Here is a 21,452-nt window from a genome sequence, read left to right as displayed (position 1 = left end):
CATAACGGGTAAGGAGGAGGCATTAGGGATTTAGGAGAGAGCCAAACTTTTAAAATTGTTGTTGATTGTGGACCCTAGGGTAAATCAGGGAGGAAAAAAGGATTAGGTGGTATTCCAGTATTAGCTCAAATTTGTTACTCAGTTTATGTCACCAAAGTAGGAGAAGCAAAGCCACTGCTTTTAGTCCATATGCCTGGCTTTAATCTACTGCCACAGTATTGTGATGCTGTGATCTATCACACCTGGCATTTGGCTTGCAGTATCCCCTAGCACTCACTTGGTAGAAATAGTGTCATCTCAATGTGGGACGGGAAACTACAGTTCATGTTGGACAGAGGAACCAAATGGGCACACAAAATATCCTAAATTCTCAAGGAATGAGAAGAAAAACCAACTGTCATGACTGAAACACACACACACACACACACAAATATAGGGAAAACTGTTTCAGGGATCAAGAAACAAGTTATAACTTTCTTAGCACACTCAAGAATTCATAAATACTTCATCAGGAACTGAATTATTTGATTTCTTCTTTAACTCTTATTCCGTAAAATAAGAAATATTTTCATTCCTATTAGAAATCTGTGACTCAGAGGCATTATGTGAATTTCCCTGGCATCATGCAGATACTAGTAAGCTGGGACTGAAACCCAGGTCTTCTATCTGTAGGGTGCTCCTCTTCCCACTCAATCACACAACCACCCTGTTAAATGTGATGTAAATTTTACTTCAGTTTCTTTCATAGAACATATAGTAATAAGTTATCAAATAATTTATTAACCTAAAGTATAAAACTTGTAGAGATATAGGTTTGGTAATAGCCTTAAACTGAAGATCAAAGATAGCATTTAGAAAATAAATTGCTAGTATCCAAAATATGTCTTTATTGGTACTTAAAGAAAGAAAGCCTAAATGGGCTGAGGTGGTGTGGGGCTTATATGCTAGAAACAAAATTCTTTTGGAAGACATGTTTTCGAAAGGGTGACTTTGTTATAATAATTTCTCTCTCTTCACCCACAGCCAGCTCTACTACTCAGTATGGAGGCAGAGGAGTCCCCCCCTTCAACAAAAAAAAAAAGGCAAACAAAATGGAGCAGGGAGAAAAGTGATACAATTTAGAAGGAAGAAAAGTAAATAGCAGTTGGGTATTTAAAGAAGTTTGTTTTGTAATTACCCTCTGAATAAGTTCAATCACAATTGATTCCTGGCCATTTGTAACTTGTTGGTGAAGGCATTGGATTAAGTTTTTGACTCTGGATAACATCATCAATCTGGCAAGGTGCCTGCTATGAATATCTAAACCAAGCATCAATTTTATCTTTGAATGGTTAGGTTGTCTGGGAAGATAGGAGCTGAAAAAATAACATAAGAAGAATCTAGGCAGAAGAAAGTTTGGTGATCACAATAATAAAAAGGATTCTTCTTTATAAAATTCTAGGACCCTCTCTCTAGAAAAGTCTCATTTGCTAGATCTGAGGAGGGCTTGGAATCTTTAGGTGATACAGGTAGTCTGAGGACAACGCTTTGAGAAATGGGGTAGAGGGACTGGTAAAAAGAAATCTTATAAAATGAATTTACAACAGGAGGAAAATCAGAATAAACGTGAACATAAGTTTTATTGTTGAATGGAGCTTATGTATAAACTAGCTTTCTAAAGACCTGGAAATTGTTTCCATGGCAGATGATGGCTTTCATTATTAGAAGCATTCTTTCCGCCAACGTTCTGGCATTCCAAGTTCCCAGAAGTTTCAGAGAAACTTATACATTTAAAGCTGTGTGCCAGCTTGTTATAAATCTATATCTATGCAACCTAATAGCATTAGCAGTTTGTAAATCTATCCTACCTCCTTCTTTAGGGCATTTCTAGAATTTTGTACTTTGAGTTTGTCTCCTAGCATTGAACAAAAGACCCTCTTTCAGGGTAGTATCTCTTTCTGCTTGATGATTTTGACATGCTAGAAATTACACTGAGATTAAGTTCCAAGAGGGCAATTGAAGATTAGTTGGGTGTTTAATGAAAGAGTGAGGGAGAGGCTGTCAACTCAAACAAACAGACTCACCCAGCCATTCAGCTCTCATTCCTGAATTAACTCTGTTTATACATGTTGCCTGCTTTTCTCTGCAGATGCTTCCTGGCTGGCTCCCCTTACAGCAGTCTATGTATTCACTTGGGGAGTGTTTTGTGGCTAACACTGCAAACCACAGGTACATGTGTCACCAAAGACTGGCATATGGAATGTAAATGCAATATAAAAGCTGTTTTTTCCAACATAACACCAGGTGAGCTCCTTAGCGTTAAAGAAACCAAAACTATGTTGTGAAAAAAACTTTACCTCCTATTGCTTTCTCCTAATTATAACATGAGTAACATACAAAGGATATTATGTAAGAGGGCTTTTAAAAAACACTTTTCGCCTTAAATAAAGCTTCACTGAAGTTTCATTGCCACAGAGATTGAACTCAAGGTAGAAATAGAGAATTTGAGCCTTGGAGCCTCTGTTCACAATGTCAGACATTCAAGGTCCTCTCCCTCTGTGACAAACCTGCCCGGCCCCATCTTCAATACCACCAGTACTTTCAGGCATGGCCCTCATTTTCCTGCATACTCGCCCCTCTCAGGCTGTTCCTTTGGTCTGTAGCAACCTTCTCATTCTGCAAGTTCTGTGTCCCTGAATCACAACTATCCTTCAAGGCCAATCTCAGATAATACCTTCTTTGGGGATATTCATTCATCTCAAACTAATCTGTCTTCCTTCTGTCTCAATTTTTCTAATTCCTCTTTACACCTTCTATTCTTTAATGTAGACATTCATTATATATTTATGCAATATATTCACTATGTATTTATTCAAATATATAGTCTCTTTTATTAAATGGCAAACCCTTTATGCATAGAGCTGGCAATTTATCTTTTCATACTCTAGAAAATAGCATAGTGCTTTGCATGCTGTTGGTCTGAAGTATATTTTTGTGGAATAAACAAATGAATAAAAAGGTGAGAATTTATTTATCAGAAAGTTTTGCATTTACCGGGAAAATTTTACAAGACTTTTTAAAGTGTTTGCTTTACATCAGGTTGAGATCAATGCTCCTAGAAAAAAAAGAAAATTGCACGTGAATTATTGGCAGGGATTTTTTTCCCTGTTTGTGGACATTTTCAGGCAATTGATTCTTTGTGGAAGGCTCCTCCTTGGTAAGACTGTAATAATTATAATAGTAGGAATCACTGTTGTCTGCCATATATGCACCAAGCACAGACGTCATTGTGTTTGAACTCATTTGCTTTCAAATCAACCCTCTATGATGAGTACTATGATTATCCACATTTCATAGAAGAGGAAGTGACTTGCCCAAGTTGACACAGCAGTGAGCCACAGAGCTCACTGAAACAAGGGCCATGTAGCTTCAGAGCCTGTTAATGCCTTCATAGTGCCTACCTCAAGATGAGCATGCAGGTAGGTTCTCACTAAGACCTCCTACCCACTGATGGGCAGCAAGCAGTTTGGAAGTGGATCAGAAACTGTTGCACCCCTCTCCAAAGGCAGCCTATTTTCTTTACTCCCCCAAAATAAGAACCATAATCTTGGTAGTTTTTACTGCAATCCTTTAAGGTTTGTGTCATATCCATATAAAACTCCAGGTGTTTTTTTGATCCAAGAAGTCGGCTATGAACCATTCTCTCAAGCCTGGATAGAGGTTAGTCAACCTGAGCACTGAGTGATGCTCACAGAATTTTGAGGCTTATTAGCCTTCTTGGGGTCAGGTCTAACTGACCAGTGTCATACACGCTGTGTGGGTGCGGAGGATGCCATGAAATTGTGACTTTCAGATTACCCTAAACAAAGAGGTAATCAGATCATCAAATGGGATGTGATACTTTGTGATGCCATCAGTCATTTCTTTGATTGCACTGGTCCTCCTTCAGTGTTTCTTTGTAGAATGTCAGGAGGAAATGGACAGACATCTGTGACTAATCACATGTAACAAGTAGCAATATATGAGATATGCATATCCCAAATTGGTTTACATTTCTGAGATTATGAGGCAAAATATTTATAGAATTTAAAAGTTTGCAATTAAGGATTTTAAAGAATAAAGTATTAACTTTCGGTGTACCACAAAAACCTAGATCTTTGAATTGCTTTTTTAAAAGAGGAAAATATCTCATTTGGATCTATTTAAAGCTGTACTAAAAATATTTAAAACCAGGATACCCAAAGCAAGGGAAGGTCATTATTTAGAAGGTTCATGTCCTCTCCAGATTTGTTGTCTTCTAAATCTCCCAATTTGATTCGTTTATGAGAGAGAATCATTTTTCTTAGCCTTTTATAGTGCCTAACATGACATCATGCTGTATTTGCTGAATGATGAATGATGAACTACATAGATCCTCCTGTGAAGACTATGCTGTATTTATAACTTTATCAGGAAATTTAGAAATAGTTCATATTACTTCTTTTCTCAAAAAACTTCCCTCAAAAAGCATACTCATTCACATCTTTCTTCCAACTGTAGATTGTTCACACTAGATATACATACCTACGTAAATATATCCATCAGTTTCCTTCATCTCTCTCTATTACAGTTCCTTCTACCTTTGCCTTCCTCACCAAAAACTGATACAGGGAAATGAGAACGAGAATATTTTTCTATAGTAAGTGTATCTAATGTATCTGTCAAGAAAAAGTGAGCTAGCACAACATAGAGGATTTATAATCTTTATGGATTTAAAAAATTAAATGAGAGAAGAATTGATTTAGATTTTAATAATTTTATCTTCTATCTTAGCTGAGTCCTTTCCTGACAGTAGAACAATTTAGTGGAAAGAGCACATGTATGGAGTTACCTAGATGACTTCAAATCTCCCCTCTATCATTTTCCAGCTATGGACCTTAATTTCAGAAGCTTGGTTCTCTTACCTGTAAAGAGAAGATAACAGTGCCTTCCTTGTGGTGTTACATCCATGTTGCTGCAAAGGACATGATTTCATTTTTTTTATGGCTACATAGTATTCCATGGTGTGTGTATATATATATATGTATATAGATACCACAATTTGTTTGTCCAATCCACCACTGATGGGCATCTAGGTTGATTCCACATCTTTGATATTGTGAATACTGTGGTAATTAATGTGACAGTGCATCTGTCTTTTTGGGAGAAAAGTTTATTCTCCTTTGGGTATACACCCAGGAAGAGGATTGCTGGGTTGAGTAGTAGTTCTATTTGGTACTTTGAGAAGTCTCCAAACTGCTTTCCACAGTGGCTGAACCAATTTACATTTCCAACAGTATTGAAGCATTCTCTTTCCTCCACAGTCTCATCAGCATCTGTTATTTTTTTACTCTTTAATAATAGCCATTATAACTGGTATGAGATAGTATCTCACTGTAGTTTTGATTTGCATTACTCTGATGATTACTGACGTGGAGCATTTGTTCATATGTTTCTTGACTGCTTTGTATGTCTTCTTTTGAGCAGCATCTTTTCATGTTCTTTGCCTACTTTTTAATGGAGTTATTTGGTTTATTTTGCTTGATGAGTTGTTTAAGTTCTTTACAGATTTTGGACATTAGACCTTTTCAGATGCATGGTTTGCAAATATTTTCTCCCATTTTGTAGGTTGTGTGTTTACTCTGTTGATAGTTTCTTTTATTGTACAGAAGTTCTTTAGTTTAATTAGGTCCAACTTGTCAATTTTTGTTTTTGTTGAAATTGCTTTTGATGACTTTGTCATAAATCCTGTGCCAAGACTGATGTCTACAACAGTATTTCCTAGGTTTTCTTCTAGGGTTCTTACATTAATTGTTTGTGGTCTTACATTTAATTCTTTACTCCATCTTGAGTTAGCTTTTGTATGTGGTGATAGTTAGGGGTCCAATTTCATCCTTCTGCTTCTGACTAGCTAGCTATTCCAGTACCATTTATTAAATAGAAAGTTCTCTCTCCATTGCTTATTTTTGTTAATTTTATCGAATATCAGATGGCTGTAGATGTGTGGCTTTATTTCTGGGTTCTGTATTCTGTTCCATTGGTTTATGTGTCTGTTTTTGTACCAGTACCATTCTGTTTTGATTACTGTAGCCTTAAGTTATAGTTTGAAGTCTGGTAGTGTGATGCCTCTGGCTCTGTTCTTTTTAATTAGGAGTGCTTTGGTTATTGAGGCTTTTTTTGTTTGTTTGTTTGTTTGTTTGTTTTTTTTTTAGTACTGTATGAAGTTTACAAAAGCTTTTTCTAATTTTGTGTGGAAAGTTATGTTGGTAGTTTTGTAGGAATAGCATTGAATCTGTAGATTGCTCTGTGCAGTAGGGCCATTTTAACAATATTGATTCTTCCAATCCATGAGTGTGGAGTGTTTTTCTATTCATTTGTGTCATCTCTGATTTCTTTCAACAATGTTTTGTAATTTTCCTTATAGAGATCTTTTACCTCCTTGGTTAAATGTATTCCTAGGTATTTCATTTGTGTGTGTGTGGCTACTGTAAATGGGATTGTGTTCTTGATTTGGCTGTCAGCTTGGACATTATTGTTTAGAAATGCTACTGAATTTTCTACATTGATTTTGTATCTTTAAACTTTACTGAAGTTGTTTATCAGTTTTGGAATCTTTTTGTAAAACTTTTAGGGTTTTCTAGGCATATAATCATATTGTCAGTAAAGAGAGATAATTTGGCTTCCTGTTTTCCTATTTGGATGCCTTTTACTTCTTTCTCTTGCCTGATTGCTCTTTCTAGAACTTCTAGTACTATGTTGAATAGCAGTAGTGAGAGTGAACATTCTTGTATTGTTCCTGTTCTTAAGGAGAGTGCCTCCAGCTTTTGCCCATTCAGTGTGATGATGGCTGTGGGTTTGTCAAAGATGGCATTTATTATTTTGAAGTATGTTTCTTTGATGCCTAGCCTGTTAAGGGTTTTTATTATGAAGGGATGTTTAATTTTATCTAAGCTTTTTCTACATCTATTGAGATGATTGTGTGATTTTAATTTTTAATTTTTAAATTTTTTTTGAGATGGATTTTTGCTCTGTCACCCAGGCTGCAGTGCAATGGCGTCATCTCGGCTCACTGCAGCCTCTGCCTCTTGGGTTCAAGTGATTCTCCTGCCTCAGCCTTCCGAGTAGCTGGAATTACAGGCATCTGCCACCATGCCACCATGCCCGGCTAATTTTTGTATTTTTAGTACAGATGGGGTTTCACCATGTTGGTCTCGAACTTCTGACCTCAGGTAATTTGCTCACCATAGTCTCCCAAAGTGCTGGGATTACAGGTGTGAGCCACTGTGCCTGGCTAATTGTATGGTTTTTGTTTTTAATTTGGTTTATGTGGTAAATCACATTTATTGATTTACATATGTTGAACCAGTCTTACATCACAGAAATAAAGACTACTTGATTTTGGAAAATTCACTCTTTGATGTGCTGCTGGATTTGGTTTGCTGGTATTTGGTTGAGGATTTTTATATCTATGTTCATCAGGGATATTGGCCTGTAATTTTTCTTTTTTCGTTGTGTTTTTGTCAGGTTTTGGTATCAGGGTAATGCTGACTTCGTAGAGTGGTTTAGGAAGAAGTCTCTTCTCAATTTTTTGGAGTAACTTCATTAGAATTGATCCTAGCTATTTCTTGTATGTCTGGTAGAATTTGGCTGTAAATCCGTCTAGTTTGGGCCTTTTTTTCCTTTTGGTTGGTAGGTTTTTTAAATTATTGATTTAATTATGAACTCAATATTGGTCTGTTCAGGGTTTCAATTTCTTTCCTATTAAATCTTGGAAGATTGTGTTTTTCCAGGAATGTACCCATTTCCTCTAGATTTTCTAGTTTATCTACATAGAAGTGTTCATAATAGTCTTACATGATCTTTTGTATTTCTGTGGGATTGGTTGTAATGTTACCTCTGTCATTTCTGATTGTGCTTATTTGTATCTTCTCTCTCTTTTTTTCTTTGTTAATCTAGCTAGCAGTCCAGACTGGTTTTGGCTGACTCACAGAGGAAGCATAGTAAGGGTTTCGTGTCCTCAGCTTCACCTTTTAACATCAAATGGCTGAAAACTCCACCCCTGGATCATACTAATGCCACCATTTTTTGAACATGCAAAACAGTAAGAGGCATAAAGCTCAATTGCACATGGTCATGTTTCTCCTTTCATAAGTATTTGTGACTTCCACTAGAACTTATTGAACATGTATACTTAGCCAGCTCATTCAGCATAAATTCCTGGCTTATCCTTCCCTCCCTCGAAGTGCATGCTCTCAGCTTCTGCTGGACGCCATGCTTCTCTGCCTGCAGGATGACCAGCCTACAGTAATCAGACATCAGTAATGTCTGATTAATGGACTCTTCTCTGAAGGATGATATGAGAGATGAGATATATCTGCTCCACTATCTCAGGGAACAGGGATGGATTATAGCAGTATCTAAATATGAACTCATTTTACTTTTGCATCTCAATTTGCATTCAAATCAGTAAAGCCCAAAGAGAGGAAGAACAGGACCTGCCACCTGTCTTCCTTGGTTGTCTAATTAGCGCCCATGTAGGACAGAGAGAAGAATCTGGTTGTATTCATTGGGATTTAGCAACAATAAACAGGTGTGGCTCAGGATGAGGCATAAACTCTTCCCGTAATTCTTCTAAAGCTAACCTGGTGGGAGATGGGAGGAGAAAAACACCTGTCTTATTTAAACAGAGTTAAAATAATATAAAGCCTTTTCTGACCATGGGAATCTTTGTCCGGTTTTGAAGTTTTTCTATACTTACTGTGCTCAACATATAATTTAGCCCTTAATTACATCATGTCATGATATTCAGTTCCATGTGTGTTACTCACATCTCTCCAAAAAGATTGGAAGCAGTTTGAGGAGACAGATCATGTTTCCTCTTCTGCAAGACCCAGGTGCCAAGAAACGCATGCAATGAGCTCAATAATCACATCACATGTTAGGAAAAGCCAAGATATTTTAGCTATTTATATTTAAAAATTGGCTCACTATATGAATTAAAAAACTGAATCTACCTAACCTCACATCCAAAGGTGGATTCCACATGTATTAGAGACCTAATGTAAAAGATAAAACTATAAGGTTAATAAATAACATGGTAAAATATTTTTATGCCTTAGAAGGGAAGGAGGACTTCTTAAAGAAAAGCTTCAAAATACAATCATAAGGCAAACAGTGAAAAAATGATTACCTCAGTTACAGATTTCTGTTTTGTAAAGAACAACATGGTCAATATTAGTAGAAGACAGAATGGATAAGTGCAGTGTCTACAACCAACACACCATCAATATCTAGAAAATGTGAAGAACTTCTGCAAAGCAATACAAATAAGGTAAAAAAGCAAGTCTAACAGAAAAATAGGCAAAGAATATGTACAGGCAATTTATAGAAATGAAAGTCCAAAAAGTTAGTAATTATACATAACAATGCACAAACTCATTAGTAATTAGAACATGCAAAGTAAATCACAGTTAAAATACTACTTTATACTTATTAGTGTGGCAAATTCAGAAAGTCAAATAATATCAAGTGCTGTGGACTGAATGTTTATATTCCCCTGAAGTTTATATTTTGAGATCCTAACTCTCAAAGTGATGGTAGAGGAGATGGGGCCTTTGGAGGATAGTTAGGTCATGAGGGTGGAGTTCTCATGAAAGTCATTCGTGTCCTTACAAAAGAAAGTTCTCTTATGGCTTCTGCCATGAGGGACACAGCAAGGTGGTGTTCTATGAACCAGGAAGCAAGCCCTCACCAGACATCTGCTAGATCCTTGATCATCTTCATCTTGGAACCTTCAGCCTCCAGAACTATGAGAAATAAGTGTTCACTGTTTAAGATACCCAGCCTATGGTATTTTTTGTTGTAGTAGCCTAAACATACTAAGATACTAAGTGTTGGTTAGATGTGGGGACATGAAATCCTCATGCATTGTAGATGGGAGTGCACACTGATTCAGCCATTTTGAAGAGCAAACCTGCGCCAAATGGTCAAATTAAGTATATGTACATTCAATGACCTAGTAATTCTGCTTCCAGAAGTACTTGCATGGTCTATAAGGGGGTAAGTAGGAGTCTGTTTAGTGTGGCATTTCTTGGCATGACAGGCAGGTAAAGTATAGTAGATACACACTATGAATTAGCAGTTAACAGCAATAAACTACAGGTATATATAGTAACATAGATCTTTTTTAAAGTTCTCAGTAAAAAGAGGTGAAACAAAAGTGATTTGTAACACAAAATATAAGTTAAAAGCATGTGCATGCAAAACAACAAAACGTATTTTTGTAAGAATGAATACAAACAAAAGAATACCTCATGAAACATAGAATGGTTGCCTGCAAGGGGGAGGGTAAGTGCTTATGCTATGGTGATAAAGGAGGATAAATAAATAATGACAACCAGGGAAGGGCCTTGTAGGTACCTATGATGATAATATGTCCTTATTTAACTTAGTCTTAGCCTTTTAAGGAACACATGCTTAGCTGAAACTTAAAAGTCCATTTTTAAATAGAGTTTCTGTTCATCATGAACCTCTGCATTTCTCTCACTTCTTTTAGAGCTTTTGCATTCTTGTCCGTTTACTTCAGTGAAGACAGAATTGCTTAGTTAACTTACAACAACAACAGTAACCGTAGTGTTGGCCATAAAACATCAATTAAACAAATTTCAAAATTTCCCAGTAAATTGTAACATTTTCCATCATTCAAAGAATGTGTTTATCTTTTTAACTAAGGCAAGTTAAGAGTTTTCTTTTTTTACATTGAGGAGGTTATGTGGAGTCACTTAGGACTGGAGGAGTAGAGGAGGTATTTGGGTGTATAGGTGCAGGCTCCAAGTTCATCCTAGCATAACTCAAGAATTGATTGCAAATGCTCTTTTATAAGATGCTCTGCATGTGAAAGAATGAAGAATCTATATCAATCTGTAGACATTAATTATTGGTTGGGAAAGATGAAACCATAAAATTAAAAAATTGTGCATGATTTAATGTTAACTGAAAATAGAGATTATAAACTCTACAATATTATTGTAAATATGATGCCATTAGGTATACTAGGGACAAAGAGCAAATGATCACAGGAAGAAATGATAAATGATTTGAGAAAGAAAGTATCTTAAAAATGATTCTTTGACTAAAACAAACCAACACATTTGTCCTTTCTTTCTTTTTAAAATAACTCTCTGCTTCTGTGCTTCCTTGTCAGAAAAATTTATTTGAACCTAGTTATTGAGTGACAGTTGATGGGCATTCTGAGTGGAATGATTATATAACTGAGTGTGCTTTTTTCTTTTTGAGAGCAGTCTTGCACTTTAGCTTTAACAAAATTGTTAGCATTTGACTTGATTACTACAAAATAAGTCTGAGTTTTTGTCTTTATCAATATACTTACAAGATGAACGTAAATTCTGAAGATACTCAAAATCTTAAAATGCAGTCTTACAAAAAAGTGTGTAGACTTATAAAAACTAGTTTTGGTATGATTAGGCTTTTCTTCTGGGGAAACTTAGTGGAATTGGGGAAGAAATGGGCTAGGATATCTTGGCCTCAATTCTCTTACCTTTAAATAAGGTAGTTGAGTTAGAAAGAGGAGCTTATTAGAATCACCCATTTGTTAGACATGCAGATGCCCTTACTCACCTCTCCCCACCTACCCATCTCATCAGACTCTGATTAAGCAGGTCTAGGATGGGGCCTAGCAATCTGCAAGATGATTCTAATGTGGGTGGTCTGAAAATCATGTTTTTAGAAATGGAGAAATGATCCACAAAATCCCTTCCACTTACATTATTCTGTGATAAAAAGAAGTTTACCTGACTCACCAAATTTTCGGTCGTCTCTCGTAAGTCCTTAAGTTGATATGTGTTGCTTTGTCCAAAATTGTTATTGATTTGTGGATCTAAAATTTTAAAGGAGCCATGATAGTACTCCATTTTTTGGTCTGTAATGGAAATGAAAAATAGGAAACTAAATGGTTGGGACAAAGATTTCAGAACCCAATTACAGTGGGGCCAATATAAAGTCCTGAATATGTCCCTGAGCTCCTTCATATTTGAATTTTGTTTAAAAAAATTAATGTTTTATATTAATTATAGTAGCTGCCATTTATTGAGTTTCTACAATATGCCAGACTCCTGTGCCGTTTTCATGAATTAGCTCATTTAATCCTCACACCAGCTCTCTAAGATTGGTATCGCCTTCATTTTACAGATAAGAAAAGTAAGGCACAGAGGCATTAAGTAACTTGTTCTATAACTAGTAGGTGGCCTGTCCAAGCTTTAAATCCAGACAGTCTAGCTGTAGAGCTTGAACATTTCATTGCTACATTGCTCCTTGCTGAGTTGAAATGTGTACCACCATACGCTCTAGTGGAAGTAGAGATAAGTGAACGTCCTTGTGAGTTTTGATTTGTAACAAGACAATCAGGCACACTAAGAAAAATTTGAAAAGAAAGTGTAGAGAGGAGCTGTCTTGAGATTGAAGACGAGACTAGTGTGCCACAGGGATAAATCTATTAGGAAATGTAAGAAAGGAAAGTAGTTGGGACTCCCAAGGAATTTGGCAATCTGAGGAGTAAGGCCCAGTGGGGGTAAGAAAGCTACAGAGTTAGAGAATGGAAAAAACACAAGACAACCTAAATCCTTGAGAAGCCTGGCTCAGGGAAGAGGCAGTGGGTTTCTAGACTACAAATCAAGGAAAGAAACAGGGATATCAGGAAGGCATATGTCTTAAGTGGGAAATCTCTGGATCTTGTAATACTTTTTTGGATGTCCTGATTACTTATCCATGTAAGTCATACTGTTATCAAACCTTACTCTCATTTTAAAGGGGCTTTTATGCAACGAAATAAACAGCCCTGAGAATCTTTTGACAATGGTATAAACTACAGCTGGGGTTGTCATATAAGGCCTAGGACTATGATCTTAAGCCCTTTAAGGCTCCAAATAGAGTCTTTACTCCCCCATTTAGTCTGTAGAAGGTGACGACAGATAAGACCATTAAAGTGAGCAGCCTGAGTTATTTATCACATACATTCATGTGAGAGTGACATTGTAGAGATTTGTCAAAAAATATAAATGGCTTGTATTCTCAGAAAGAGACTCAATATAAAAAGAGAATCTTGAAGTGAATTATTTGTGTAATTACAAATATATTTATTGATAAAAATATACTCCCTGAATATTGTTTTGGCAAGAGTAAATTTTTTTCTCTAAAAATAAATGATAATATTGTGTCATACTATAGGTTTTCAATCATTTTAAAATTCCTTATTTTATTAGACAAGTGCTTTTCTTTTGCCTTAGAAATGTTGGACAGAAAATGATGGTCCAGCCGGGCGCGGTGGCTCAAGCCTGTAATCCCAGCACTTTGGGAGGCCGAGACGGGCGGATCACAAGGTCAGGAGATCGAGACCATCCTGGCTAACCTGGTGAAACCTCGTCTCTACTAAAAAATACAAAAAACTAGCCGGGCGAGGTGGCGGGCGCCTGTAGTCCCAGCTACTCAGGAGGCTGAGGCAGGAGAATAGCATAAACCCGGGAGGCGGAGGTTGCAGTGAGCTGAGATCTGGCCACTGCACTCCAGTCTGGGCGACAGAGCGAGACTCCGTCTCAAAAAAAAAAAAGAAAATAAGGGTCCATGAGTAAAAGAGCCAATTTTAATAACTAATTAATCATAGCTTTTCATTTTAATATATGATAAGTGATGAGCTGTTTATTATAATTACTAGTAAGTTTCAGACAATTACAATTTTTGATCTTTTTGTGTAGATTCTCACACAAATCTAGATTGAGAATTCTAAGGAAATTAGAAATCTGTCTACTTTGATTAAGCTGTATCCTGAGTATGCAGAAAAGGAGTCACATATAATAAGCATTTAGTACTTGTTTATTGATGAAATGACTGAAACAATTAAATATACTCTGGAAATTTGCAGGTAAATGTGCAATTTTTTAGATGAAATTACATTTACATATATGTAAATGAAGCTTTGCTGAAAAATAAAGTCAAATAGAGTGAAATCCTTAATTTTACTTACGAAATACTAGGAAGTGAACCAGGAGACCTATGGTCACTGCCACCACTGTCAGGGACAACACAATGAGAACGGCAATCATCCATGGCTTCAGATACCTTCTTTGGGTGCCAAATCCTACCATCCTGCAGAAAGGAAGGGCCCACTGGTTACTCTCAGATAGTAATGCTGCAGGCTTTCAGCTCTCCTTAGACAAGTTCAAGCTGCTGTAGCCTGCCTTTCCCTGCAAAAAGTTGTTGGTCTTTAATTTTGTTCAACGTCATCTTGGCCTGAGAAGATGTGTTTAAAAAAAAAAATCAGGATCTGGGAATCCTAATTTGCTCCTGGTTTCTATTCTAGAGGCATTTGATGGCCTCTTTGTGGCAGTCAGGAATGGTTTCTCTTAGCAGCATGGTCCAAGGTGGCACATATACTTGAAAAGGGACCATTCCGCCTTTCTCCAACACTTTATTATTTCTTTCATCTATCTATCACTTTAGAGTTTACGAAGTGACTTGAAATCTATTATCTAATTTATTTTTATCTTTTATCTTTTATTTTTAACTATTATGAAAATGTTCAGACATAAAAAATTACTAAGAATAGTATAATTATATATATATATATATATAATGTTATTACATCAATTGTTAACACTTTGCCATGTTTGGCTCATTTATTTTTTTCTGCTGCTATATTTTAATGTGAAATAAGACATCATGTCTTTTTACCAAATCATTATTATAAACAATTAGGATATGTCCAACATAACTATGATACTATTAACACTCCTAAAAAATTAATAATATGTCTGCCATATCATCTAATGCCCAGTCCATCTTCAATTTCCCTCCATGGTTTCATTATAATTACAAATGGTTTGTAAAAGCCAGGACATAATCAAGGACCGTGTAGTGCACTTGGTTGTTATGCCTTTTTAATCTCTTTTAATCTAAAAGAGTCCTGCTTCTTTTTGAGTTTTTAATGACATTGACCGTTGAAGAGATCAAACTAATCGTCCTTTAGAACATCTTACTTTCTGGACTTGTCTGAATGCTTTCCTGTGGTATTATTTAACTTGTTCTTCTATATCCCTCATTTCCTATAAATTGGATTACCTTTAGATTTTCTTTAGATCTGAAGTCTCGATTAGATTTTGGTTAAATTCATTTGGCAAGAATACTTCAAAGGTGGTGCTGTGTATTTTATATTACATCACACCAGGAATAAAAATTTTTCCACAATTTTGGAGGAAAAAATAACTCTGCTGTTCTTCTGGCACCTATGATCAGCAACAGCACTTATCACATTGAATCAAATATTAGTTTGCGTGTATGTTCACTTACAGATAGCTTCTCAATGGGCTGCATTAGTCTTGTTCACCTTTTTACCACTAAGACCCAATAAGGCACCTGGTACAGAGTAGGAATCATATAAATCTGTGAGAGTCAGGCAGGAATGATACTAACATTATACAGGAAATAACAGAGGATGAAAGGGAGGATATCTGTTTAAGGGCCCAGGTCGACTAACTTCCATGCTTGTTCTCTAAAACTTGCTATCATAATGAATTTTACTTATCCATTTTATCGGAGTTTATCTCTTTATGTGTATATATTGATAGCCTAAATTTTTTTTTGGAAAGAGAGGATATTTTTCATAGTTTCTTCACAGGATCAGTTGATTTATAAAAAGTTTTTCTTTTGACTATAAAACAGTTTTCTTTGTTTTGTTTCGTTTTGTTTTTTTTGAGACAGAGTCTCGCTCTGTCACCCAGGCTGGAGTGCAGTGGCGCGATCCCTGCTCACTGTAAGCTCCGCCTCCCGGGTTCACGCCATTCTCCTGCCTCAGCCTCCCGAGTAGCTGGGACTACAGGTGCCCGCCACGACGCACAGCTAATTTTTTTGTATTTTTAGTAGATACGGGGCTTCACGGTGTTAGCCAGGATGATCTCCATCTCCTGACCTCGTGATTCGCCCACCTCGGCCTCCCAAAGTGCTGGGATTACAGGCATGAGCCACCGCTCCCGGCCTTATGAACCTTTTTTTTATATATAAATGCCAGGATAAAAGGTAAAACTGTTTGGACCTAAAATAGTTAAGAAGATAATAGTTTTGACATAAGTAATAAAATTAATCAAGAATCCTAGTGGAATGTGAGAGATCTGAATTCTATTGAGTAAATATTGACCATGTGTGCACTGACTGATTAAAAATAATCTAGAGAACTGGCTGTGGAAAGGCAGCAGGTCCTCTGATAAACAAGAGCTATCATGCTCGAATAGAACAACAAACAGAATTCCCATGGGACGTGACATTATTTAACACCTTAAATGACTTAAAACATACATTCATAAGTGAAGGAGAACTTAAAGACTGTTTAGTGTGATTGAATTACTTTCCAAATGAGGAAAATGAAGTCCAGTGATGATTAAGTAATTTCTCTCGTATAATAGAACTACTAGTTATTTCAAACTCAGGTCTTCTAACTTCTAGGACACAAATTTATTCTAAGTGCCTCTCGATTGATTTCATTCAAATTATTGAATAAATTTATCATTTATATATTAATCTATTCATTCAATCATACATGTTCAATTTGTTCAACCCTTCATTTTCTCATAGAAGCTTATCAATATGCCTTCAAGTCATTTGAAAAGAAAAAAAGACCAAAGGAGAAAAGTTAAAACTCAAGGAAATTTATAAGCTTTCAATCCATTTTCCAATTAGAGCACGGTTCCTCTGAGTAAGATAAATGGAGAAAGTAGATGAAAGAATCACATTTCCCACCACCAAGACACACATAAAGTCAACTGATAGGAACTGAACCGTGGGATCAGAGCTGAAGAGTGGTTCAATACCCATTGACACACTGATCAAGTGTCATGGAAGTCATATCTTCAAATCCCACAGAAGGAGCTGTGAGCATCTGAGGGAAAATGGTGGCCAACAGACTAGAGTGATAAGTTGTTAAAGAGTGTTTCTCCTTCTGAGGAAACATTTAGATAGTATAGCAGATGTGCGCTGCCAGATTACAAAAGCTGCAGAAGCCATAGGATAAAGCTGCAGCTACTAAATCCTATATGAATAAATTTTCAACTTACTGCCCACTTTTATCAATATAAGCAAGGAATAAAACAAAAATGTATCACCACTGGGCGTGGTGGCTCATGCTTGTAATCCCAGCACTTTGGGAGGCTGAGGTGGGCAGGTCACTTAAGATCAGGAGTTCAAGACTCTCCTGACCAACATGGTGAAACTTCATCTCTAGTAAAAATACAAAAATTAGCTGGGTGTGGTGGTGTACACCTGTAATTCCAGCTACTCGGGAGGCTGAGGCACCAGAATTGCTTGAACCCAGGAGGCGGAGGTTGCAGTGAGCCGAGATGGTGCCACTGCACTCCAGCCTGGGTGACAGAGCGAGACTCCATCTCTAAAAGAAAATATCATCACCTTCCCATTCTGGAGAGGTCATATTAGTCATTTTTGGAAGATTACTTCAGATTTGAAAAGAAATACACTTGGTAAAGGCTTTTGGAATCTAACCTTTTTGAAATTAAAGATGCACCATTTTGCTCCTGCGTTTTTTTATGCTTTGCTTGTGTTGATAAAACAAACACAGGTGTATTAATTTTCTATTGCTTTGTAACAAATTACCACAAATTTAGCAGATCAAAGCAACACCTATTTATTAGCTCACAGCTCTGTATGTGGCATGGATGGGCTTTCTGCTCAGGATCTCACATGGATGAAATCAAGGTGTTGATTGGGGCTTTCTCATCTGAAATTTGTGATCCTCTTCCAAGCCAATTTAGGTATTAGGCAGAACTCAGTTCCTTGAAGCTGAACTGAGGTCTCTGTTCTCTTGCTGGCTGTGAGTCAGAGGCCTCTCTCAGCTCCCAGATGCCATCCATTACTTGTCACTTGGCCATCTCCGTCTTCAAAGCCAGCAGTGGAGAATCTCCCTCCCAACAAATCTCTCTCACACTTTGAATCTCTCTATTGGGAAAGCCCAGGCTCTTTAAAAATGTCATACGATTAAGGTAGGCCCATCAAGGATACTCTCCTATCTTCAAGCCAATTGATTTATTGGGACCTTTATTATATCTGCAAAATGTCCTCACAGCAGCACCTAGATTAATGTTTGACTGAATAATTGGGAGAAAGTGTATGTACAATGGAGGGTGGGCATCTTGGGGGCTCTCTTAGAATTCTGCCTGCCATAAGTGAAAATACTATGACTTTCAGGAAAATGAACAGAAACCTATAGCCTTCAAAGAAAGCATGTGAGATTTAAATATTCTTTCATTTTTGTAGGGGTGGTGAGGGAGAACTATTTGATGAAAAGGGAATTTTATGGTAAGCATAGAATTAAAAATAACTAAGGGATATTTTACTGAGGTAGTAATTTTGGAAATACAAAGTAAACTCTTAAAAATTAAAATGGGAAGAAAGCTAAAAGTAATCCCTGATTATGACTACTTGACACTCTGCAGTCTTTGGGGATGTTATGGTGACTAAGAAGGAGCCCGTGGTGAGGTGGAAGAGCCTTGGTAGGCCAAGGCAAAGGTAGGCACCACCTTGTTTAGTCACCTGGCCAAACAAGAGATGGGGCAGACCCTTGTGGGACAGACAGCCCAAATGGATGTGAATCCCCAGAGTACAGATGATCCTTATTCACAGTAACACATTATCCTTATTCAGAGTAGCACAACCTATAATTTCCATGAAATCCAATTAGACCAAATCCATTAGACCTTCATTCAGTTTGATTATTTGGGATTTAGAAGGATGCAATCATGCCAGTTTTTTTCTAAAGATGCTGTCAATTAAAACGTGGTGATAATTTGAATAATTTCATGACTTTGCTTTCTGCAATCTTGCAGACTGAAAGACACATTCATTGAAGAATATACAAAGCTGTATGGATTGTTAATGATCAGAGCTGGGAATGGCAGTTTCTCAGTAACAAAGTTCTAAGCTGGCAACTTCTGTGTACGTGAGATCAAAGACAACTTGAGTCAAGACAAAGACATTGTAAACCCTTTACTTCACAAGGGTCTTACTTTTCCTAGAAAAGCCTTTCCCTGAAGGCAGCCACTTAGGCAACTCCAGGATCAACCACATGCCTTTATCATTTTATCTCTAAGCTCCAAGTCTCTTCTTTTGGGGATATTATTTTTTCTTTCTTGTAGATATATTAACAGTGTATAAATGTAGATGCATGTGACCATTACACAAATGGCCATTTACAGACAGGATATTTTTCCACAAGTCTTCATAAAGAAGTCCAAAATACACTATCTGATTTTAAAAGGGATTATTGGTCAGATTTCCAGGCCAAACTACAAGTCTACTTAACTCCTAATGTAACGGAACAAAGGTTCTAAGGTACTAAATTCTGTGGAGCCATTTCACCCAGAAAGCTTTGCTTCCATTTTCCTAGCCTAGGACCTATTTCTGAAAGAAAGTTCTTATAGAAGCAAAGTGATAATTCTACTTTTACTAAAGGAAATTCTGATTCTTTTTGAGGGACTGAACTTAGTGATTTGCTACAAGGAAAGCAACCTTTTGTGGTGACTTAATATACTCTGATAAGTGGATATCTGTCTGGGTATTCTATGACTGTTGCAGAATGACCATTTAATACCCAAAATGATAGAATATAGAACTGCTATTTAGGAAGTGCTGACTTTGTAAAGATTGTTGATATATTTTATTCTCCAAACACTGTTGTCAGTAGAATAATTCGTTGTCATTTTATAGGTGAATAACTTGCTCAATTCATGCAGCCAGTACGCAGAGTTAAAACCTACTGTGGCTGTTATGACTAAGAAGCCTATTTTCTCTGTGATGTCAAATTGCCCTTGGGAAACACTTTTTTTCCTTCTTTGGAATAGGTTTCCTTTTTACCCAAATGAATAATTTGTGGAAATTCAAGTAGCATAAAAGGTAAGTGAAAGGTTTTATAAAGTGAGTGTAGAGGTGGTTTTACTGATAAGAAGCTCCAGCAATCTTCATTGTGATTATGTTTCAAATTTGATTTTGCTTTCATATCTCCTCCCTTTCCACTGGCTTTAAATTCTCACATACTTTCAAAAAGTTAGAATTCCTTTGCTCCCCATCCCCACAGAGGTTCCCATAATGGTGGCCAAAGTAATGTCATGGAAAAGAGACATGTGAGATAAATGTGTATGGAAAAATTAGTGACCATATTTGGAGTTGTTTGTAAACTTCAAAGTCTTTTACTTAATTTGACACTTTTTTCTATTCTTCTAAATATTCTCTATATGTTTTAATTCTTGATATGTTATGTGTACACATATCTTCTTCCTCCTAAGTGTGCAAGATCTTGAAGATGGTGAATAAATCATACACAGCATTGGGGCATTTCTCAAATGGTGTTTCCAAGTAGTGGGGGGAAGAGAGATTTCACGTATTCAAATAGATTTGGAAAAAATAGTTTAAATCAGCAGCCCCAGCCTTTTTGGCACCAGGGACTGGTTTTGTGGAAGACAAGTTTTCCATGGATGGGGGTAGGGGGGGATGGTTTAGGAATGAAACTGTTCCACCTCAGATTATCAGACATTAGATTCTCATAAGAAGCGTGTAACCTGGGTCACTTGCATGCGCAGTTTTCAATAGGGTTCATGCTTCTGTGAGAAGCTAATGCCTCTGCCGATCTAACAGGAGGCAGAGCTTGGGTGGTAATGCTCACTTGCCTACTGCTTACCTCCTGCTGTGCTGCCTAGTTCTTAACAGGCCATGGACTGGTACAGATCTGCAGATCTGCAGCCCAGGACTTGCGGATCCCTGGTTTAAATAAAGTTAAATAGAATCCTCACTTATGCAAATCTTAGCACCTTTAATGGTTTCAAATGAGATTAAAGATGACCAGCTTTTCTTAGTGTTTTTTTTTTTTTAATATATCTGAGAACAAATATAACCCCAGGGCTTAATACACCACCTAGCTCTTACAGACTTGAAAACTAGTGGTTGAATTAGATTGAAATAATAGTTTTCCAAATATACTTTTTACTCCCATCTCTACTGGGATGGTGGTAAAAAAGTATTTCTTGGGGCCAGACGTGGTGGCTCATGCCTATAATCCCAGCACCTTGAGAGGCCAAGGTGGGCGGATCACGTGAAGTCAGGAGTTCGAAACCAGCCTGACCAACATGGAGAAACCTCTTCTCTACTAAAAATACCAAATTAGCCAGGTGTGGTGGCGCATGCCTGTAATCCCAGCTACTGGGGAGGCTGAGGCAGGAGAATTGCTTGGACCCAGGAGGCAGAGGTTGTGGTGAGCCGAGATTGCGCCATTGCACTCCAGCCTGGGCAACAAGAGCTAAACTCTGTCTTGAAAAAAAAAAAAAAAAGTATTTCTTGGGATCCTTCTGCTCCACAGAACAGTTTTGAAAAGGTGGTTCTAGATATATTCTCAT

At 37.0% G+C, this 21,452-nt stretch overlaps 1 protein-coding gene across 1 annotated transcript in view; it reads right to left on the bottom strand.

Moving 5' to 3' along the window:
* Positions 1–14,111, bottom strand: part of TMPRSS11A (transmembrane serine protease 11A) — a 40,208-nt gene extending 26,097 nt beyond the window's left edge. The window contains exons 1-2 of the mRNA XM_037989395.2: positions 14,033–14,111; positions 11,817–11,935 (exon numbers count right to left, since the gene is read on the bottom strand). Coding sequence (XP_037845323.2) covers positions 11,817–11,935; positions 14,033–14,111 — 198 coding nt within the window. The remainder of the gene's footprint in view (positions 1–11,816; positions 11,936–14,032) is intronic.
* Positions 14,112–21,452: the final 7,341 nt, after the last annotated feature.

The sequence above is a fragment of the Chlorocebus sabaeus genome, chromosome 7 (assembly GCF_047675955.1).
Source record: "Chlorocebus sabaeus isolate Y175 chromosome 7, mChlSab1.0.hap1, whole genome shotgun sequence".
In the NCBI taxonomy this organism is placed as follows: domain Eukaryota; kingdom Metazoa; phylum Chordata; class Mammalia; order Primates; family Cercopithecidae; genus Chlorocebus; species Chlorocebus sabaeus.
Note: the sequence above shows the minus strand (reverse complement) of the source record. Positions and strands in the feature narration are given on the sequence as shown.